General features: G+C 41.8%; 1 protein-coding gene across 2 annotated transcripts in view; it reads right to left on the bottom strand.

The window, feature by feature from the left end:
* Positions 1-20,118, bottom strand: part of Klf7 (Kruppel like factor 7) — an 86,481-nt gene extending 66,363 nt beyond the window's left edge. For both annotated transcript variants that reach the window (XM_042679199.1, XM_042679200.1), the window contains exons 1-2: positions 20,012-20,118; positions 19,573-19,812 (exon numbers count right to left, since the gene is read on the bottom strand). In XM_042679199.1, coding sequence (XP_042535133.1) covers positions 19,573-19,674 — 102 coding nt within the window. In that variant the 5' untranslated portion in view covers positions 19,675-19,812; positions 20,012-20,118. The remainder of the gene's footprint in view (positions 1-19,572; positions 19,813-20,011) is intronic.
* Between the last annotated feature and the right edge of the window lie 4,010 nt (positions 20,119-24,128).

Genomic DNA, 24,128 nt, shown 5'->3' with positions numbered 1-24,128 from the left:
CAGCCCAAGAAAGGAAAAAAGAAGGAGGAGGAGAAGAAGGAGGAGGAGGAGAAGAAGAAGGAGGAGGAGAAGAAGGAGGAGGAGGAGGAGGAGGAGGAGGAGGAGGAGGAGGAGGAGGAGGAGAAGGAGAAGAAGGAAACAAAATGAAGTGCATGACTCACTCATCTCCCATTCCCTCTGTCCCCCTGAGAGGCTCTACTCTGTCCCCTCCATGAAGGAAACATAATGGGGCCAGGACACAGTAACCTCACTATGCAGCACACACTTGGCCACTTGTGATCAGTCCACAGGCAAGAACGGATTGGGAATGAGTATGTTGGATGAAATTGCACTTGCCTAAATCATCCAACCTGGGATTTGATCTTGCCTACCTGGTTCCATATCTGTCTTCTCAGTTAGGTCATGGGGAGAAAGAGAACAAGTTCATTTATTGGCCCAACTGAAAGAGCAGCAATTATAATCATAGATAATCATTATTGGTCCAAATTACTGATCTACTTAAGTTAACACTGGACTTTCAGAAAATATAAGCATAAGAAAACATACCTGGTTCCTTATTGCATTTCCTGGATTTTTCTTTACAAATTAAAAGTAATGATCCCACAGGAAGGTCAAAGGCATTTAAGCATGACAAAAAAAGTGATAATCAGCTGGGAAGGTGGCTCAGTGGTAGTAGAGTGCTTACCTTGTAGGCTTGAGGCCCTGGGTTCGATTCCTTAGCACCACATAAACAGAAAAGGCAGGAAGTGGCCCTGTGGCTCAACTGCTAAGTGCTAGCCTTGACTTAAAGAGCTCAGGGACAGTGCACAGGCCTACAGTTCAAGCCCCACGACCGTCAAAAAAAAAAAGTTATAATCTTTTCTTTTTCACCCAGTACCCTCCTCTAAACTGTCAATAAATGCTTATGTATACATATATTAACATATATACATAATATAATATCTACATCTAATATATAGCAGCACATATAATTGGCATTTAATTCCTCTTTTTCCATTTCCTATTTACATAGAATGTAGTATTTTTTTTTTTTTATTTACCAGCTGAAACATCTCAGGTATATGGAAGTCTAGTCAGGGAAGGCCAGGATGCTTCTCTCCTCTCCCTCCTCTTCTTCCCCATAAAGATTCCACCCCTTTTTCTGTGTATGTCTCCTACTACGTGCATTCCAGTCCCTTACATGAAGTTTCCTGCAAAGGAAGTAAGACTTAGGAAGACTGCTTAAGATGTCATCCTTGCTGGGTGAAGGCTACAGGGCTCTGTATTATTTTTACAATTTCCTGTGAGTCTACATTTCAAAATATAAAGTTCTTTTAAATAAGTGAAGTCAATGCTCTGTGAGAAAAGGCACAGTGGAGAAACCCTAACATGAGAGAAAGGGGAATAATTAATTAATGATGGCAAAAGTCTTCCATAATACAGTGTGCTGAATACAAGCAGCACAAGCTCCTGGCTTGTCTGCTTCCACGGTCTCCTGAGGCCAGGCTGGTAACATCAGCCAGTTTTTGAAATGTTCTAGGACACGTTTGATTTTCTTTAAAGACCAAAGCAATGTTTTCCAATAAAGCCAACTATTGTGAACTTGGAATGTTACCATTTCATCTGAAGCATTTTATGTTCTTTTTAATAGTTGAGTGAGGTTTTTTTTTTTAATTTTACCCTCTTTTAAAAAATCAAAACTAAACCTTAAAAGTACATAAATATTTAATTTTGCAGAGAAAGGTATGGCTTACCAGATGGAAAGTCTATCCAACTCATGATCTCAAAGCATTTTATGGCCACACTTCCCTGCAAATCACATTGATGGCAAAAACCCAGCCACATACTCAAGTGCTTGTCACATTCCTAACCCCAGAATCAAATTGCTCCTGTGGGAAAGTGAAACAAAGATATGTCTGAAGAAATCCCTATACAAGTGGGTCAAGAGGCCAACATGGGTCCCTCTTCACTTCCATGATTCCTCCATAAGTTGACCTCATGAAAGTCTAGAGCCAAGGCCAGAGACAACTGTGAACTTCAGAGCCCCCACATGATTCAACCTAGAGCCTAGGTGGGCAGACAGAGCAAGAAAACCCTTGGCCACAGCCCTGGATTTTCACTCTGAATGGATTTATGAAGACAGAGCTATTCAACCCCAAAAGTTAGATGAAATAAGGTGTCGAGAACCAACCCATGATGGTTTTTTGACATATTCAATATTTTTATTGTGATTTTTTTTTTGAGGACTTGAGATTTTAAAACATCAGATTTTTAGCTTCTCTTGAAAAACCAAACGATCTGTCAACAGCTTTTTACATTCCTTTAGAACAGCATTTCTAAGAGTCAAATGACAGCTACTCCTTTAAATGGTGTCTATACTTACATTTCGAGTCTACACTACTCTCTACTGCCTGACATCCTTCCTGTTCCACCCCTTGACACTGCCAGACTGGCCCCCAGTCGCCATCTTTATGACTCTTCTTCTGACTTTTCCTTTGCTAATATCTAATTGGAAGGCTGGAATGCAGGTGATATGGGGAAACCTTTTATCACCCCACTATCCTCATCCTATTTTCCATTCTTGAAATTCTGGGTGCCTTTAAAATATTATACGTCCAGTCTTTACACATGTTCTCTAACGTCCTTCTTCTTGTTCAAGGCCATAAGAACTAAGGAGTGTCTCTTACCACACAATTCATTGCTGCATTCATAGCTTCCATCCTCCCAAGGACTGAAAAAATCTGTCTTTTGCCCAACTGTACCCATTCTTGTTGATTTCTGAGTCAAAAATAAGAAACTGATGGGTTTCCTTTCCTACCTTGGGTGTCGTTAATAATTTTCTGGAGAGAAAAATTAAAAACACTTTCAAAGCGACACCCTCCCTCAAGCTGTCAGTCTCTCTCCAGGAGGCTCTGCCTTTGTCTTCTAACCTAGCTATCCATTTTTCTAGCTCTATCATGCTGAGGTTCTGCAGGGGTCCCAGACTCCCATCAAGAAGGGGACATTCCCAGGGGTGCCTATATCTGCTCTACTGGAAATGCTGACAATCCTTCAAGAGATTGGCAACAATCCATCCTGGCTTTCTCTTGTGCTCATGCTTGGCTCAGGCCCACTGTGGGGTGGTCTATTGTGGACAGAGAACTCACCCTCTTGCCACGTCATTGATGACAGGAAGACATCCAGAGAGCCTCTAGGGACAGAGATCAGATGAATGCTGTGTTCTCCAGTGCTATGGGTAACATCACTGCATAAGAGTGTACTTCGTACTTGACACTTGAGTTCTAAAATTCTTTTCAGTCGGGCACTTGTCTTACCCCGCAGCATCATCAATGAAGAGTTCCTGAGGTTTGGGCAACTCAGCAAATGTAACCCTCTAAGAGTCCAACCTCCCTTCCTACCAGCAGTTACTCCATACCACGGCTGTCTCTAGCTGAGATAGAGTTTACACCCTAGAGAGCCACATGCTTCTCTGTCACTCTATCCCCAGTATGGAATAACCTGGGGAAGTGGCTCCCGATAAACCCAGGACTTCCTATCCAGGTAAGTCCCCATCTTTTTCTCAGAATGTGACAGAGCACTGTGAATGAGTCAGCCACACACACTTCCACTTTCAGATGCAAAGTGTCCCCAAGGCTCTCACTTCCACCCCCAATTCTATACTTTCTTCATCCCTGGGTACCACTGCCACCACAGACACACGCACTCATGCACACATACGGTATCATCCTTATCTAGAAGTTCTGACATACTATCTTCCACAAACTCATCTTAGTTTCCTCAAAATGTAGTTGAAAGCTAGCACATATACGAGAAATTAGCAAGTTTTATGTCCATTTAGGCAACCAGTAGGACATTTCCAAAGCCCCCTGCTTAAAGCACCAGTCACAGCCCTAAATGAACAGGAAGCTCCTAAGTTTCTGCAAAGAAAATAACAGAAATCATAAAAAAGAAGAAAGCCAACAAAAGGTATTAGTTTAAAGCTTAAAGCCAAAGCATCTCCAACCACAGAACAGAGAAGCAGTAACCCTGTATAGCACATGACAGTTTACAAAGCACTTTTATATATCCATGTATTATTTGATTATAACAATCCTATTATTATAATCCCTGCATTCCAGATGGAAAAAGACAGTTTAGTATTTCCCCCTGGTTTATATTTACAAAGTCAAGACTAAACTCCACATTTTCTGATGCCAAATCCCTTCAGTTTCCCACAACACTAGTGACTTCGGTTATATTCCCCCTTCACACATTTTTACCAATTCAGTCTTCCATCTGCACAATCATTTCCCTGCTTTCAGTTTTCACTTACCTTTACAGAATCGCATGTGTTTTATTTTCTTTTATTGTATTTGCTACAAATGTCTATTAAAAGGAGATAACAAAAAAATAAAGACAATAAAACCTTATTTGAACTTCTAAAGCCTGTCAGAAGCTCAGGGTCTGAAACCGATTCTCGTGAATGAAAAGAATAATAATAATCAGAGGAAAGGGAGAGAGGTAGTAGGAAGGGAAGAATGAGACTTCCTTGAGTTTAAAAGGATGGAAGGAACTAAAAATGAAACGAGACTGTCTTCCAAAGTGATTCTGTGTCATTTAATATGATGCTCACTAAGCCTGAGAACTGCAGCCCACCGTTCAGGAAGCCTGGCTGTGAGCCATGCTGCACCATGCATTATGCTAACATGAAAACACATGTAAAATACTGAAAGAAGGTCTCACAATTCTTAAGAGTACAATATTGGCTTGGATTTAATGATCCCTAAAGCTCAGGCAGGTTATTTACAAATTGATAAGGAAGAGGAATGATTACAATGAGAGGTGGAATGCTCCTAAAGTTCTAATTCTTGTAAAATCCTGCAGATGTAAAAGCTGGTGAAAAACAAGTAAGGAGGCCCATCCTAGGTCAAAGGACAACTGGTTTGTATTCTGCTTCTGTTTTGCAGGAAAAATTGTCTACCAACATTCTATATCCACTTAATGTCTGTCTTTATTCCCTTTTCTTTCTTCTTTCTTTTTCTCTTCCTTCCTTTCAAGAAACATTTTTCAGGAACATTTTTAATAGCTAATTCACACACAAGACAAATGTTTTTACAAACACAGAAAGAGAGAGAAAGAGAAGGGAGAGGGGAGGATAATAACCTTGGGTCTTCATTAGAAATCAGAATTTTTTCAAAAGAAAAATTAATCAGTGATTGGAAAAAAGGAAGAACACCTTACATTCAGCAAGTCAAAGAATGGCTTTTTTTTTTGAAGCAGGAAAATAATGACCCTGAAAAATTCCCATCTGGTCAAGCTAAGTGATATAACCTTAGTCATATAAGGAAGCCAATATAAAAGAATAATTCTCTTAAGCACTCCTAATGTAGAATAGCATCCTGAAAGCATTAGAAAGTGAAGGCCAAGTACCTTACTGGCAGTTCTTGAAAGCCAAAGGTATGAAAACAGCAAAGTACTTGAGTCTCAGAAAAGTACTACACTATAACACCCAACATCACTTCCTCAGTGAAACAAGTCATATAAAACCCATTTCCACACAAATAAAAATAATAAGCAGTTAAAGTATTGTGGAACTCTATGCAATTTTCTTCAATGTCAGATTGAGAAAATCCCCCAACTGCACACACACACACACACACACACACACACACACACACACACACACACACAAGGGGTTTCTCCAGCACTGATTGCTGGTGGCAAAAGAAACCATGACAGTGATGATCTTTTTTGTTAATGAAGGCTAGCTGATGAAAAAAACCATTTTGGGGGGTTTGGTATTGTTCCCTTTTATAATCACTTAGACCAAGAAGAGGCTACCTACTCAGGAAACTCAGCTAGTTTCCAAGTTGGAAAATGTTGCAAATACCAATAAAGAATGAGCATGCTCAAATGCAACTGCTCAGCCCAGGCAGGGGGAGGGATGAGCCAGATGGTCTTTTCCATCCCAGATTTCCATGATCTACAACAGAACCTGGATGACTAGGAAAAAGTGAGATGCAATTTGGAACTTGCTTTATAAAATAGCATGCCAAACAAAGACATTCAACAAGATGGAGAAAGCAAGAAAGAAATGAAAACGGACTATGGATGAGAGCACTGAGCAAGCAAGCTTCAAATAGTGATGGAGGAGTTAAAAGTTGTCCCCCGTACAAGTTGTTTTGGAGGGAAAGGTAGTTAGTTGCTAGTCTGGAGGGGTCACAAACACAAATGCATGCGCCATGAGCCAGAAATGTGAAAACAAAGGAAGATAAAAACAGTGGAGATGAGGTTAATTGAGGAGTACATGATAGTGTCTAAAAGCATTTAAGAAGAAAATTGAAATATGCATGCCAGCCAAGTAATACACATCTTCAAGCCTAAAAGCTTCCTGCTTATATCTCTGATAATCTCACTGCTTCTATGTCCCCACAGTATACATTAGGAAATTAAGGAGCAGAGAAATCACTTCAGTGGACAGAAGCACAGAAGGGCTGTTATATGTGGTGGAAGCAAAGTGCTAGGATTGTGTTACATGTTGACATGAAGTTAAATAGGAAAAAAATGCAATAACATGAAAGAGAAAGTCCTCTCTGCATGCTTTCTGATGCAACTATTCTAAGTTCATGCAGTTTATTTTTTTCAAGAACAAATTAAATTCCTTTCTAGTTAAATATAAAGACTATATTTAGTATATAATATTTTATATTATAAGAGAGAAGATACAAGAGGAATATTGAGCCTTTACTAAGAAAATAAAAAATGGAAGGAAAAATAAAGAACTAAGTGGTCAGACTAAAACAACAGCAAGAAGCCTTAGAAGTCGGTTAAACTTGCAACAATAGATCTGAGTTAAGACATGGAAAAATTTTAAGCCCATGATTTCCATTTTACAGATAGGAAGAAGGAGACACCTATAAGAGTTGCTTTTGAAAATTCAGTTTGAATTTCATAAAATTCTTTTGTTATGTTGTAGGGTTCATAGTCCCTTCTGGGTACTTGTCAAATAAGAGAAAATCTTTCCCATTCCTGATATTAGTTCATGTACATTAAGAAAATAAACAGTCATAAGAATATTTTAAAAGTGTAATTCCAATGTAATGAGCTATATGAAGCAGTATGAAACCTTCCTAGGGAAGCTCAGACTTCCTTTTCCTGGTGTCTATATCTTTAAGAAAATAACAATGTGCAGAAGGAGGGCATGCAGTTTTTATACCAAGCCAGCACCTCTGAAATAAATCTCTCCATAGGTACTGGGATAAACCTTATAAAGGAAGTAATAATCTTTGAGTTTTATAGCAGCATATGCATGGTTCTGGCCCTCCCCCGCAAAAAAAAAAACCCTCCCAACATAAGCCTATCAAATGATTGCCTTTCAGAAGCCAATTCACAAACACCCTACTTTTATCACAGAAAGAATGTTCCTCGTGTATGTGAGTGCTTCCATTATGTCTTATTTGAAGGAGGAAAATGAAATAAAATTCCTATCTGAGATATTTATAGATCTCATAAAACCTGATTCACTCTCATAAGCTGCTGTAAGCCCAGTCATCGGGTAAGGCAGAAATGGCAGGTACAGTAACCAGTACTGTATTGTGTTATGTGTACCTAATTTTGACTCATAAAATAAAATAAGATAAAATACAATAAAATAGAATAACTGCATGTTAGAAGGTTTAGTCATCAGCAATAGGTTGGACAAGCAGCTGTTAAAGATGTTACCCCTAGACCCAATTTATGAGGAAAATATATATCCTTCTAACTACTAGGTACTTAGTGAGAACTTCACCCATATGCAGAGAAAGGAATTCCACGTGCATATACCATGTCTAGCACTCTACCTTACCATCTCTCATCCATCTTCTCTTAGATGCTCCAGGATCACTAAGACCTCCCAGAGACCATCCACAGTTTTTGAGAAAGAGACTTTTGTACTATTACTAAAAAGGCCCAGGAGTGAGGAAGGAACATTCAAGTGGTTGCTATATTCCAAGACACTGAGTTAGAAAGCCACTTTTACAGGATATAATAACTCTTTCCATGGGTGACAAATAGGACTCAAAGACATTCAGTGACTTTCTCAAGGTTCCAGCTCTGCCTCCACGTAACTCTTGCACTGTAAAACACTGTGACCTTCAGCAGCATCTAGCACAGTCTAGTACATTTACAGATGAGAAAAGCAAAACCCAGAAAGCAGACAGACCAGTGAGCTGCTGAAATCTATATAAGTCCACTGACTGCCAGGCCACAACTTGGCTTCTGCCCTGATGTCTCCTCTCTAACCAGAAGCCATTATAAATATGAAACTTAAAGAGTGTCGGGTAGCTTGCCTAATTTTGGATTCTAGCTCAACCTCTTGCATGTCATATAATTTTAGAAAAGCTAGTGAATAGCAGAAACCTCAATATTTCCATCTATAAAATAGGAATTAGCAAGATAGATATTTCACAAGGTCACCATGAAGATGAAAGATAAGGATGCATGGGCTGGGAAGGTGGCTCAGTGGTACAGCGCTTGCCTTGCATGCTCGAGGCCCTGGGTTCGATTCCTCAGCACCACATAAGCAAAAAGAAAAAAAAGCCGGAAGTGGCGCTGTGGCTCAAGTGGTAGAGCGCTAGCCTTGAGCTGAAGAGCTGAGGGACAGCGCCCAGGCCCAGAGTTCAGGCCCCACAACCGGACCCAAAAAAAAAAAAAGAAAGAAAGATAAGGATGCATATAAGGAACTCAAGGAGATAACCTTTAGGAAGCATATAGATTAGACATTATTGTGATGCTACATAATGAATGGAAGAACAGCTATGTGGAAAGAGGAAAGATAAAAGTAGATTCTGCCACACGTTTTACACTAGTTCGTTTTGTAGCCACAGTTAGACAACTTGCTTAATCACCCACTACCCCAATTTTCTCACCTCTGAGTGGGAAATTCTGTAATATGTGCCTGCTCCCTAGTTAACAGGAAGGATGTGTCAGTGTCAGGAGACCACAAGCAAAACACTCGTAGCCCATTATCAAACAATTATCAAAGTGCACCATGGGTGTTTGTCAGAAAAATATGAAAATTCCCATCATAGAACAAATAAGCTCTGAATCCATATTCAAGGAAGGAAGAACCTATTTTCAACATAGGATAAAGCCAAACAATCTTGGTACTTAGAAGCAAAATCAATGATTTGAGTCTGACATTAAGCAAGATCTCCAGTAGAATTCCCCCAGGAGAATCAACCCTGCCCATGAGCTTCCTCTCAGAAGCCCTCCTTCACAAGGCTCCAGGACAAGGCCTATAGTGACAATGTGAACAACCACTAAAACCTCAAAAGGTAGGGTCACACATAGGAAAGGTCTATTTCCACTTCTTTGTATGCTGGGCAAATTTGCTGCTTCTCCAAAAATAGATACCAACACTATGACCATTCCATTAAATTCCTGCTTACTGGGCTCTGGAAGGTGAATGTGAGACTGGGGTCGAGAGCAGTCAGACACTCCCTTGCAGGAGAATTGCTTCACACTAATTGCCATTTTCACAGCTGGGTTGAGCTTTCCAAAAAGCATCCTTCAACTCTGAGCTCTGAGCTCCTCTCCTGATGCTCTCTCTTGCCAACCATACATACCCCCATCAAAGACAGCTTATAGATGAAAGGATGCCACTACAGGACCTAGAATTTTGCAAACAGCACAGTTTGAAAAAAAGGGGCATTTCTAAGGCTTCTTTGTAAAGATCACCACACGCCCACTGTCATTACCATAGGAGCCAAGCCTTCCGTGGATTTGGAGGCTGTCTCCTTGCCTGAATGTGCTCAGCAGTGATTGTTCCACAGTTTATTTTTGTTCCTCTTACTAGAAAGATGATTCCTTTGAAATTCTTTATAAACAGAGCCCACTTCCTTAACAGTGTGGTCAGTAAAAAAAATTTTTTTTTAAATGGAGAGCTGGTTCCTAAAACCTACCTGGCATCATCCAACAGATGTGCATGCACACATACATCTCTTTAAAACCATGGAGCAGTCTGAGTCCATGGAAAATTATGGCTGAGGACCTACTAAGAATTATTGAAAACACCACATGACTGAAGCTTAATGCCTAACACCACAAAGTTTCCAGAAATGGAATTTGACCAGGTTAAGCAAACCTGGAGTGGGTCAGAGGAAATATAAGCCAAAATGGACTGAGTTAGATGTTTTAAGATGAGAGAAAGCAAAATACAGAGCATTTAGGCTGCTGCTGTTGACCAGTGAGCTGTGAACAGCCGCCATCTCGGCTCTGCTTTGTTAGAAACCTCTGGCATAACTTAGCAAGTTACACAAGAAATTAAATATTCCAATATGAGGAAAAGAAGCCTGCTATAAGCTGTTGTACCATTGACCCTTTACTGGCCAATAGCTCAATGCTTCCATCTACATGTTGGAAGCACCAGGAAGCTATACAAATGCTGATGACTGCCTGCGTCTTTCCCAAAGGGATAATGATCTGCTTGTTCTGCAGTGCAACCATAACTGAGAACCACTACTAATAACATAGTCAAATCTTAAAATCTTACAGTTGTAACATACTCTCCAAATAACTAATAAATCCCTATTGTACACAAGACTCTCCAAAAAGCAAATTATATATTAAAAAGTGATCAGCAGCCAGGCACCAGTAGCTCACATCTGTAATCCTAGCTACTCAGTAGCCTGAGATCTGAGGATGAGGGTTTGAAGCCAGCCCAGGCAGGAAAATCTCTGAGATTCTTAGATGAACCACCAAAAAGCCCTAAGTGGAACTGTGGTTCAAATGGTAGAGTGCCAGCCTCGAGAAAAAAAAAAAAAAAAAAAAAGCTCAGGCTCAACACTCAGGCCCTGAGTTCAAGCTCCAGGACTAGTACCAAAAAAAAAAAAAAAGTGATTAACAAAATCATAGCGAAAGCATCAACTTTTCTTTAACTCACACAACCTATCTAAAAAGAAAAGAAAAAAAAGATGGTAGAGGGGAAAAGAGAGAGACAGAGACAGAGACAGAGAGACAGAGAGAAACAACAGTCACTTAGGCTATTCTACAACACTAAAAATATAAGGAAGTAAAAACTTCTGCCAAGAGTGTAGAAATAGTAGCGATTACTGTTAGCTGAGGGTAAGGGAGAGCTTCTTGGAAGATGTGGCAACTATCTGAAGATTAAAGGATGGATAGAAGTTGGGCAAAGAGCAATGAATGAGAGGGGAAGGGGGATAGGAGAGAGGAAAGGGAGAAGGTCACAGGAAAAATATACATAAAAACCCCTGCAAATAAACCCTCCATTCATTTGGATGGCATTTACTACCCATAAAAGTGGACAGCACTTAACAGGCCAAGTTTTTGAACACCTTGCCTCTTAGAATGACTGGCCTCATCCTATGTGTAGTAGGGAGCCTTGAACACCAGAGGCCTAGAGTGGCAGAAAGACAATTTCAGGGAAGTGACAGGATCTACCCAGGGCAACAGCAGAGGGAACAGAAAGTTGAAAGAAGAATGCTGACATTCTACAGAAGCCAAGTCCATGGGACCTTGGACACTGATTTTACATTTTAATTCACAGGATTTTTGAAACTAGAACCTTTTATTTATTTATTTTTAAAGTTAGATTCAGGGAAAACAAGAAGCCAAAGATAGCTGGTACACCCAACCTAGATTAAGAGAAGGATGATCCTGTTATCAAATGAAATAAGGAAGCCAAGAAAAAGAAGAGATCACAGCAGAAATTGAAAAATGTAGACATTGAAACATACTCAGCTGTGGCAATGGTGAAGCAGTCCAAAATGCTTTTACCAACAGTAGCATATCTCAAATTAAACAAACAAACAAACAAACAAAAAAACATGAACCTGAAAGGCAGGAAAATACCTACAGTTGAAGATGTAGATAGCTCTGAGGAAATAAAGAATCCATAACTATTTGGGAAGGAAATTTCAATTTCTAAGATCTTAGAGGTAAAAGAGGACTGTAAGATAAATTGTAGGGGAGGATTTCCACCATCAGAACTAGCAGAGGTGATGAGGAGGTAGGAAGGACACAGGAGTGATCAGTAGGAAGTGTTGTGCAATTCAGGCCTGCTCCATCTTCCAGGACCCTCTACTAGGCTGTGTTCTTCATCCTGCTCTACTAGAGCATGCAGCATTTTGTTTTGTTCAAATTTATAAACTACCCTACTGCCCAGCCAACCCTCTGAAGAATTTTAACACATGTCAGAAAAGATTTTCATAAACTGGTACATAGATTGCTATTTCATACAGTTTGGTCAGGGTATCAAAAATAAAGTCATTTCACATTTGCTGCTTTCTACATGAAACCCTAGCTCTACCTTCCATCCAACCTACACCACATACTCCTCCAGGTAACCTCCCTAGTCCCATTCCATTTGTTACTATTCAAATGGTGGTCCTTTAACCAGCTTTTCCTTTAACCAGTATAGTGTTTTCCAATTTAATATACATTATTAAAAGTGGGAAAGGGTCTACTGGCTCACATCTGTAATCCTAGCTACTCAGGAGACTGAGATCTAGGGATCAAGCTTCAAAATCGTCCAGGCAGGAAAGTCCTTGAGGCTTTAATTTCCAATTAACTGCCCAAAAAGTTGGAAGTGGAGCTGTGGCTCAAGTGGTAGAGCCTAGCCTTGAGCAAAACAAAAGCTCAGGGACAGCACCCAGTCCCTGAGTTCAAACCTCAGGATTGGCACACACACGTATGCTCACGCGCGCGTGCGTGCGCACACACACACACACACACACACACACACACACACACACCCCAAGTGGGAAAGGGGTTAAATTAAAGAAGTAAGGCATCTCTAAACTATTCATTAGCTTGGTCTAGAATCCAGGCAATTCCAAACTTGTATGTGCCAGTGTTCTTTTTTTAAAATGGGGGTAGGGTTTTCTCTTTTGGGGATAGAGGATAGCAGAGTATGAGGAATGAGTCTAAGCATATTCAAAAGCAGTAATGGGGAGCAAGAGAATTGATTTGGGCATCTGAAAAAAGCCCAGGGCTCTATAGGTATCAGTGTTAACATTAAAAAGTGTGTCCTTGAAGAATTCAGTGCCTCCTCTGGCTTCAGCAGTCACTTGGTCGAACCCTAGTATTTTAGTGTTCAAAAAAACAAGACCTTTTCAAGAGTTGAAATTCTAAGATGCTCTGTCCCTATTTTTGGTTCAAAGCTGAAGGCCTGACTTTCAATATGACCCTCAGGAAATGTCAATGAATCCATATTCAGAAATAGATATCATTGCATATGGTCCTACATTAATTATTTTAATTACCTCAAATCATTTCCGAATGACACAGACATAGATGCCATTTCCTGGCCATTATGGACATGTGAAGTCTCACTTGCTCATCTGCCCTAAAAGTATCCAGCCCCCAATACATCCTTAGCTAAAAGCATGTCCACTATGGAACTCAGTAAATCTCTAATATGTCTTAATTTTTTTAAAGTCATAACAATGTGAGCAAACACAGATAAGTAAGGGTTCAGAGCCCATAGAACTTGATCCTTTTTTTCAGTTATGTCCTATTTTTTACTTCATTTTAAACATGCTTTCTCTCCCCACTGCTGGTCAGGAATATTCTACCTCCAATTCACCTTTGCATCACTCAAACACAGGCCTTTGCATGAACAAGAGCATAAGAATGAGACTACTTTCTATATTTTTAATATAAATAAAGAAGATCCCACAAGGTGTCTTTGGTTCTATCTACTATCTCAACCAGGAATGGTATTCCTATGAAATCAGAGCCATGTATCTCAAGCACACCAACATTAGACTCACACGAAAGGCTACTGTTAACACTCCATTGTAGCATGTGTATATCAAGGATATGAGTCCTCTGACAGGTAACAGAAGAGACGTACTACATTTAAAAAGACCACTTTCTTAGAATCAGACCAAATATCAAGAGAGGAAATTACAAAGGTTTCAAGGAAATAGAAACAGTTCTGCCAATTAACAGGAGGAAATATGGACAAGGTAGGGAGGAGCAAGATGATGATAAAAGCTTGTGCGAATGGTAGCAGACTTTGTTTATTTTGGAAAGATTTAAGAAGTAGTGTTTCTCCTGTGGGTGTCCTACTACGGGCATACAATGAAAGGAGGGATACTATTTAAGGTGTCAATGTTATATGTCACAATAATGACTATACCATTTAGTAGCTGTAGGGTTTTCTAGTCATTATTAGACTAGGCAGGAGCCAGCAATTTGGGTTTCAATTACCTGTTCATGCTACGTAAACATTTGGTTGATTTGGGAGAACAGAAGGATTTACAGAAGACTAAATCTCTACTCTTCATCCACCTGGCACTGCTCAAGTTGGGAGCTGTCCTAAACTTTCAGCAAATTCCAATTCCAACACAATGTGCTAACTGATGGAGAGAGTGAACCAGAGTCACACAAATGCAGTCTCTGCATTTGCCAGTCATGGTTTCGGCAAGGGTGATTATAAATCCATTACACACTGTTATAAACTGCAAAGATTGGGGCATCTACTAACTGGACAAGTATCAGAACAACTATGCTACTATTATGAGCCAGCCAGCTACTATTATGCTGCTCTGGACTGGCCAGAGTAAACTATTCTTTCCTTAATAGGCACAAAGTGATGAAGAGGACTGCAATGCTTCTACTCAAAAAGCTAAAATATTGGGTTTCTCTGAAGAGAGAAAAATTAGGAGATTCATAAGAGAATGGCTATTAAAAGCTCCATTAAGACCCTCTCTAAACTATCCTCATTTAAGTGGAGAGGGAAATTAGCCCCTATAGGCATTTATATTTAGAATGGGCTGGGAAAGAGGAAGAGCTCACATTTGAACACTTAAGGACTCTAACATCCCCATCCATAAATCATTTCAAGGCAAGGCTGTCACCCTGCATCTTCTGCAATGCCTCTGAAATAGATGGGACCCCCAAAATCTCATTCTCCCCAGGACAGGGAGTAGGGTGTGAAGTCCATGAAGAACAAAGAATCATAGTCATCATTTACTCCTACTAAGAACAGATGTAGTAAATATATATATATCTTCATTGAAATCTTCACTTACTTTAAATACCCAACTGTAGACAGGTAAAGGGAATGATAATGTTTGAGGGCCCCCCAGATCTGTACAAAGATGTGCCTATTAAGAAAACATAGAAACAAATCTATTGAAAAAGGATGAAGTACGTGACTTCATATGCTTTCATTTTTAAAGCTGCATTTATTTATCTAGTGGTGCATCTTTATACAGAAAAGGCTGGATAACAGGGGCAGGGGAAGTTCTAATTGTTTTAATCTACCTTTTTTCATTTACCAAGACACTATTTCAAATTTATAAAAAAGAGGTTTACAGAAACTGGAAAACACAAACACACACACACACACACACACACACACACACACACACACACGCGCGCGAGAAACCAGCTATTTTATCCTTTCAGCATGGTAACCAAGGCTCCTTTGTGTCTACAAAATTCTCAGGGTGGTGCTATTGCCAAGAAATTCTAATTCATGACAAGGTTTTCTACAAATTGGGGATAGTGGCAAACCTGCGGATGGGCAGATCTCACAGTTTGCTTTGTCTTTCTGGCTGAGACAGCACCTGGGTGCTCAGGCCTTGGAGGCAATGCAAAGGCAAGATCATATAGAAGGAAAAGCAGCGTGGTTCACTGAGCAAATCCCATCCTAAGTACCACGAGCCTGTTCTTGGAAGGCAACCACTTCTGCAGGTTTCCCCCTAGAGATGCTTCACACCAAAAGCCCTTAAATATAAAACGTCTCAGGGTGCCTGCAACCAAGATGAAATAGCAATGTTATGGGGACACTTTAGTCCTTAGAGTAGCCAACTATGCCATTAGTTTAAAACAATGGGGGAATGGAGGAGGAGGGAAGAAGGTTCTATGATTTATTTATTTGTTTCCAGTAGCAGTGGAAAATTTTCTCCAAGCCAAAGAGAGGCCTGAAACTGACCCTATTTGCCAATTATGAATCAGCATTAACTATGAGCATAATTCCATAAGATTATTCAAGTAAACATGATATGCTCCTCTATGACATGAAGCAAAGTTAAGTCCCAAAGAGACTCAGAGCATCATGACTGGACCTGAACTCATGAGATAGCAGGCTAGGAAAAATAAATATATAAAAATTCTAAGAGTCTTTGTATAGTCTAGAAAGAAACAGCTAAGAGGATTGTATCAAATCTGCATTTTTTGTCTGGTTTTTTTTTCATGTCAGCATTGGGAGCAAAGAGTCATAACTTCTCTTAATAACAAAAGTCATGAATGGGTCTCCCTTCAGCTAGCATCAAATGGTACAATATAATCTATTCCAGCTTGGGTTGTATTCTTGACATTTTCCTTTTTTTTTTTTTTTGCTCTGATAGCTTTTGGAAAATTTCCTGCAAGTTTCCAAAGAGCTTAAAGCTGGTAGCCTTAAGAGTTGTGTCAGCTGAATTCCATAAAATAATAGACCACATAAGCAGAGTGTAATTTACAGTTATATGACAGGCAGAGATGATATTACTTGGGCCAAGTGCTTAAGTATGCAGTCAGAGTCCAAGGATGAAGAGCTGTTAATGTGGGATGTCCATTTGGGTTTTAAAATTACACCAGCAATGATTTCCGGAGTTGGAGCTATATGTAGCTAAGGGATCGCTGCCTGAAAATCCAATGTCAAAATGATGATCTCTACGACAGGAGGTGGCCCTGTCACAACCAATGACTTTGTCACAAGCTCAGTGACACAGGAAATTATCTCATATACTAAGTTTGAAATAAAATCCACAAACAATTCATCCTCAATTTTTCAAATACATATGTTTAAGGTTTATCATCCAAGCCACTCTTCTCTAGACACCAAATCAGATTATTGAGATCTCGGTTTTTCACTCATTTCCCGGAGGCCAGGTACATTGTTCATTTTAAGAAGAACATTTAATAATTACTCCTTGTTTGACCTCTAAAATCTGATTATCCCACAGCAGCAGAAGACTTTCTCCAGCCTGGGTTTTCTTGTAGCAACCCTCTTGAGCTGTTTTGAGTAAAGAAGTCTCAAAATTTCACCATCTGATGGTTGATTGTGAACCAACAGTTGCGTATAGCCATCATCACTCAGAAGAGGCAAGGGGATGGGGGTGGGGAGAGGAAGGAAGGGATGAAGGGTAAAGGTTTTGAAATCAGTGTGAACTTGGGAGTTTGGGCTACCTTTATATGGAGCAGTTGGAAGGAGAGTTTTCAGAGCAAAATCAGAGTGGAATCTTATTTACAAGTGTTTGCTTACAAGTTGTGCTTCAGTCTGAACTATGAGTGTGCCTCTGAAATAATTTGAAAGATCTTAAGGTGAGAGTGGTTGGCAATTGGAGAAGATTAAGACAATAAATAAGAATGGAGTTCCGAAAGAAGAACATACCTTTGCCTGCAAATAGAAACTAAGCTTGAGATTCCTTGCAGGAAGGGGTGGGGGAAGAGCTTGTGAGGAAACAGCAAAGCTGGCTTGTGAGGAAACAATAGATCTAACACATCCACTAATTGTCAAGCCAATGTTGTCTCTGCAGATGTAGAGTTTCTCCAGGATGGTCTAGCTAGATCTAGAAAAGCAGGTTTCCTCTGGAGAAACTGTTCTCCTAAGCAGGCTTTACTACTCTGAAAACTTGAACCAAAACAAAGTTGTGTGATTCATCAGGAGGGAACGTTGTAACAAATAAAGCCAACTTTCTTCCCTCCAACACTGCTTAACAGTCACAAACAAGAGCTGCCTGGGGCAGGCTGACTACATCAACAGATTCCCTTCCCTAACCTGTCTAGACAGTTGTTAATATGCAATGATTGGACACTAGTGCACTGGTGGGCTGATGGTGTGAAATGAAGGCTGTTTAGAAAATGAAATTCTGACAACATTTTGGTTTAATTAGCATGCAAAATAAAAGGAGTCAAAGAGATCCAGTGAGACCCTTCATGAGATACAGTCTTGTAAAGGATGAGGGGAAAGATGCATTGAAGAAATGTTCTGTGCTAAAAATATATGAACTGTGCATGTGTTTAGAAACCTAAGAGTTGAGAGTATTTGCCAGCATCTTGGGACAGGAATGCATGCATGGACACACAGAGACACCAGAGGCCAATACCTGGAGGAAAACTCGCAGCTTCTAGTCAAAAGAAAACAACAACTAGTAACAATGGTACAGTCAGTTGGCTTTGTCACAGGCTCTTTCTACAAAAAAAAAAAAAAAAAAAAACCCAAAAACCAAAAAACCCAAAAACAAACAAGAAAACCCCACAAACCCTAAAATCCTCTTCTTACAGCAGCAACTGTTAATATCCCAGCTTCAAGCTGACAAATCCTGCTTTGGATCCTGGCAGAGAAAATTCAGTCTTTCATTAGCCTTAACAAGCTGCTGACACTGAGCAGAGAAGTTACAGGATCAGCCACACACATCCTAGCACAGCCCTCCCCCAGGGCAAGCAGGTTTCTCTAGGACTGACAGAGCAAGTTCACCTTTCTGATGCACAAATCCCAACTGTCTTCCTGGACTTTCCATGGGGAACATCTTAGAGTTTTTAAATATGGAGCCCTTCCTCCCCCGCCCTCCCCCCCACTCCATCTTTCCTGCAGAATGTCCCCTTCAGCAGCTCCTAATCCATACTGGGGAAAACAAAAAACAAAAAAACACTGTTCTCCACAGAAGACCTACTGCTTTCCACTGACCAGCACTTTCTTTATTCCACTTCACAAAGCCCTGTGAACTTGTCCCCAAGCCCCACTTCATCCTAGCTGGGACTCCTAGCCAACTTGGCACCAGTGCCCTTCAGCATCCTTAGGAGTTTCTTAACTAGTCCACCAAGACAAAGTCAGAGGCACAGAAACACACACCACCTTTTGTCCAAAGGTTGGGCTCACAGCAAAGAGATCTCAAAGAAAGAAAAAAAAGTGGGGGGGGGGGAGGAAAGAAAAAAGAAAAGAAAAGAAACAAGGACAGAAGTAGAGGGTATTTTCTCTCTGGAGGCATTACTCTGGGGAAACCTACAATGCTTTGTCAAGCCTGAGATAGATCAGTCCTTGTAGATATCCTCGGAGCATCTTTTGTCACTGGGCTTCTCTCCCTTCTGCCCACCTTGTAATCTCAAAAATCAAGCTCCTATTCTTTATTGATACTCGCCAATTACTCCGCTTTCCCCTTCCCCCAACTGACAGTTCTCAGCACCAGTTGAAATAGATAAACCTGATTTAGGTATCAAGTAGGTAGAACTCGTGCATGTAGGGACGTGGTATCCTGTTAACCATCGCTCTTAAAGCCCCAAACCACCTCTCCACCCGGTTCCTCCGAACCCCAGAAGTTCTCCGGGTCTCTGATAGGGGACAGTGTGTGCGCAAGGATGTGTGTTGGTGACTGAAATGCAGGCAGTTCGGACCGGCTGCTGGGCTCGGCGCACCAAGGGGTTTAGGGGTGGGTGGAAAGGTAAGCGTATAGGACTGTTTCCAAAAACATTTTAAACAACATACAGCCAGAAAGGGGAAAAAATAGTACTAATAAATAATAATCAAACAAAAAAAATGCAACCCAAAGCCCACACCAACGCAGCCCCTGCGTCTCCGCAGCCACCACACGATTTACACAAGTAATTTAAATCATTCACCTGCTGCCAGGTCTCCTCCAGGGATGGCAAAGCTGAGAAGTAGCCGGTGTCGTGGACAAGTTGTAGCTCCTGGAATATACTATAACTAGCCAACACGTCCATGCTGCTGCAGCCGGGCAAAACGGGAGGACAAACCCTCCCCCGAGCACAGTTGGGTCTGTTTGTTTGTCAGTCTGTCTGGCTCACCCCCCAAGAAGGCAGACATCCAGTGGCCCTTTTGTTTTGTTTTGTTTCAGTCAACTAAAAAGGAAAAAAAAAAATCAATGCAGGAGAGAGGGAGAAAGATGAGAGAGGAGAGAGCGAGTGGGGAGGATGGAGAAAGACGTCCAGCGTGTACAGTGCAGATGACTGCCAGGAAAAGGGGACTTCACGGGAGTAACAATTCCCTTCCAGGGTAATCACTCCAGCGCGTGGACCAGGAAGGGGGATGCAAACTCACTGACACGAAGCTGCCATCTATTTCTGCAGCGCTGTTCGCTCCTAATGCAATCTTTGCTCTTTATTTTGGGAGGTTGCATTTTTTTTCCCCTCTCCCTCTCGCGATCGCTCCTCTCCCCCACACCCCTTCCCTTCCCTCCCCACCCCCCACCCCATCCTAGCTAGTTTGTAGTCTCCCCACCCCCTCCCTCTTTTCTCCTCCTCCTGCTCTTCCCCCCCACCTCCCCTCCCTCCCCAGACTCCCTCCCTCCGCCCGGCTCTGCGCGCAGCCGTGGGATTTCGGAGGAGGGCGTCCATTAGGCCGCGTGTGACCATGTAAGGTAAACAGGGGGCTCATGAAGTCACTGAGGACCAATAGGGAGCTCGGACCGGGCCCAGGGGCGGGGCCTGGCCCCAGCGGCAGGCTCGGATTGGCGCGCCGCGGATCTCCCTGCTGCCTTACAAGGCGGTGCGAGGCGAGCTATTTTTAGAGGGCTATATAAGGGGGCCGAGCCGGCGGCCTGGCGGCCGGGGAGCGCCAGCGCCGGGGAGGGCCGCGGCCGCACTCGCGCCCGGCTCCCGGGACGCCCGGACGGCCGATCTCGGGCCGAGCGCCGGCCTCCGACCCCGGCTTTGGTGCCTGATGGGAGCCCGCGTCCTTCGGAGGGGAGGGGGCCGCGCGTCGCCGTCGTGGCGCGGACGCGGCCGGTCAGGAGGTGAAAGGTCCCAAGTGCTGGGTGAGGATGCCTCCTAGAGGAGGGATCCCGAGGACCGCGGTGCGCAGCAGCCATCCGAGAGGAAGTGGCACTGTGCACGCTCCCTGCCTTCCTAGGCACGGGGGTGGGGGTGCAGGGGGGCAGTGCAAGAGGACCCCACGTGTCACCAAGCGAACCCCAAAGGGTAGCAAAAGCCCTCTCACGAAACCACCACCACTTCCCCTTCCCCGACTGCCGTGGTCTCAAAAGCAGCGCCAGAGGAAGAAGCGCCTGACAATGGCAGAGAACAAAGGGGAGCGGCGTGGAGAGACCGTGTGCGCCCGCCCCCGGCGCTGCGCGCAGCCCACGCCCCGCCCCCGGCGCGCGTGCGCGTGCGCACACGGACCTCTCCCCCCCCCCATCCCCGCCCCCGCCCTGCGAGGTCCTCTGACACCCCCACCCCCACCTCACCAACCAGAGACCCCAGGGGAGTTGGACTCCTGCGAGGGTTCAATAACAGCAGATCTGCCCTGAGCATGCGCTAAAGAAATAGGGGGGGACTCTGCAGCTTGCTGCTGGGGGGGGGGGTCCCCTCTAATGTTAGGCTTTACCATGTGGCTCCCTGCGAGGGTGTGCAGAGCTGCTGTTGTGGGAAGAAGAACTCGCTTGTTTTCAGGAGCTGTGGAGAGATGTCTCCCTATACAGTGCACACAAGTTGTCCAGTGGTTTGCTTGACCCTAAGTAGTTAGTGTGGTTGAAGCTTGGCCAAAAGGCTTTGAAAGCTGAACTTCTACTTTGAGGATGATTGCTGAATTCAGTAGTTAAAACTTCCTCCTGCCTTTAATGGAAGAAACATCCACCCGAATCCCCCTCGGCACCTGCCACTTCTCTCCCCTCTCTCTAATTTATGTGGATCTCCTTACCACAGTGTTTGCAATATTATTTTATAGAGCAAGTCCCAATTGGAATTACATTTTTCTCGTGGATTGAGGAAGGGCTGGCCTATTTGCCAGTTAGTGACTGGAATTCTGTTGGGTTAATTTACAGCATTCATTGTATAATGGGTAAATTTGCTCTAAATGTAGAGGCATAGGATGTGCAGGGGTGGTGCCACTTAACCGGATGCATAACTTTAAGCCAAATTGTTGGGTCAGAGCCTCTGCCTACCCATCTCCGAAACACAAATGTTGGGAGGAGAAAAAAAAAAGTTGTCAGCTCACTTAGCCTAGTGTCTGTTATGACTGAATACTCAATGTTAGCATTCATTGTCTCCTGACTAGCAAAGCAAACTAAATGAGATATAACTAATGGGTCCCAAGGCAACAGGCTGAAATCTTGAAGGTGGAGGGAAGGTAGAATCCCTTTGCTAATTTGTTAAAAGATCTCATCTTCTCCAACCTTCTCCCTGTGCTAGCTGGTTGCTTGGGTAGAATGCCATTGGAGATATGTTCATGAGAACGTGGATACAGAAGGCAGGAAGTAGGGAAGACCACAGCACATCATTTAGTATTTGAACTCAAGGATTTAAAGTTTTGTATGTGTGTCATACTATTTTTTTTAACAAACTATAATGATATCCTAACTATACCTAAACTTAACATATCTACTAACACATGAATTTGAAAATTTCATAGATAGCATTTACACAGAGCACTTATTGCATTACATGAAATATCTCATTTAATCTTCAGGACCACCCCAAGACAGATATTTCATTGATGAAAATATACAAGCTTAGAAATATTTAGTCAGTCCAGGTCACAGAACTAGAAAGTGGGCAGACAGGGGTTCAAATCTAGGAACATTTGCCCTAGGCTTGGCTCTCTGCATGGAAAAAGGTGATTTTTTTTTTTAAGTCAAGAATGTTTATAAAAATTACTTGGATGGGTTTGGAGCTTACTATTAAGGTTTTCTTCATGTAACTATCAGGCATCCAAATTGCAAAAGAACTCAACCAAAATTGTGCAATGTAAATCCAACAAATCACATTCTGAGCTTTTTTTATAAAGCATTATAAAATGCTTAAGAATTCATTCTAAGAGATTTATGCACCAAGTGTTCCAAGAGGCACATTCTTATTATTGGTTATATTTAGCTATTATTTAATATCCTAGAGACCCAATATTCAAATTGTAAAACCCATGCAAAGTATCCATATATATCAAATAATCAACAATAAGATAACATAAAATACATGCACACACATTTGTCGGTGTGTATGCCAGTCCTGGGGCTTGAAATCAGGGTCTGAGTGCAATCCCTGAGCTGCTTTTGTTCAAGGCTAGTGCTCTACCACTCCAGCCTCAGTGCCACTTCTTGCCTTTTCTGAGTATTTATTGGAGATCAGAGTATATAGGACTTTACTGTGCTGACTGGCTTCAATCCTCAGATCTCATCCTCCTGAGTAGCTAGGATTATAAGCATGTGAGCCACCAGTGCTCAGCAAATGAGCATATTTTAATAAAATAGTGAAAATTTGAATGTAAATAGATACAATCAAAATATCAGATTTTAAATAAGTTCTTTATTGTAAAAATATTGTACAGAGGGGTTACAATTACATGAGCAAGGTAATGAGTACATTTCCTATCAAGCATTGTTGCCTTCTCCTTTGTTTTTCCCCTACCATCCCTTTCCTCCCACCCCAACAACTATAATCCACAACCCCACTTCCACTCCCCCACCCTCCCGGCCCGGCCTAAATACTGTCTTGTGCATCTCATTGCTACAATGGGTCAACCTGCATTCCTATTTAAACATTTTGTTTTTTCCCTTCCCCTCCCCAAATTATACCAACATCAATACAGTGAAAACAGGGGTTTTACCATGGGGAAGAACATACAAAGCAACAGCAACAAAAAAGTCACATGGTACATTATAAATACATTAGAAACAATAGCAAGAAAGAAAAAACCACTTGTGTCCCTATCATGGGTTTCATTTGCTTAACATCATCTTATCTGGTCATATGTACATAACTTTTGACCTTTTCTGCTTGTCCCAGACATACACTAGTTATTGCAAATAAGGAAAACCATAGGTCCTATGTTTCTGTGGGCCTGCATTATTTCACTTAATATAATTTTTTCCAAGTCTTTCCATTTCCTAATAAATGGGGTGGTGTCATTCTTACTGATGGAGGCATAGAATTCATATATATGTTGCCCATTTTCTTGATCCATTCATCTACTGAGGGGCATCTGGGTTGGTTCCATATCCTAGCTATGGTAAATAATGCTGCAATAAACATAGTTGTGCTGGTGGTAGCTTTAGTATGGTCTTGTTTGTGACATTCAGGTAAATGCCTAAAAGTGGGATTACTGGGTCATAGGGGAACTGTGGTTGAACAAGTTTACATTTCTACCAACAATGCAGTAGGGTTCCCTTTTGGCCACATCCCCTCCAGCATCTGTTATTATTAGAGTTCTTGATTATAGCCATTTA

The sequence above is a fragment of the Dipodomys spectabilis genome, unplaced genomic scaffold (assembly GCF_019054845.1).
Source record: "Dipodomys spectabilis isolate Male_0828 unplaced genomic scaffold, ASM1905484v1 ptg000051l, whole genome shotgun sequence".
NCBI lineage: Eukaryota > Metazoa > Chordata > Mammalia > Rodentia > Heteromyidae > Dipodomys > Dipodomys spectabilis.
This window is presented reverse-complemented; position numbering and strand designations above follow the sequence as displayed.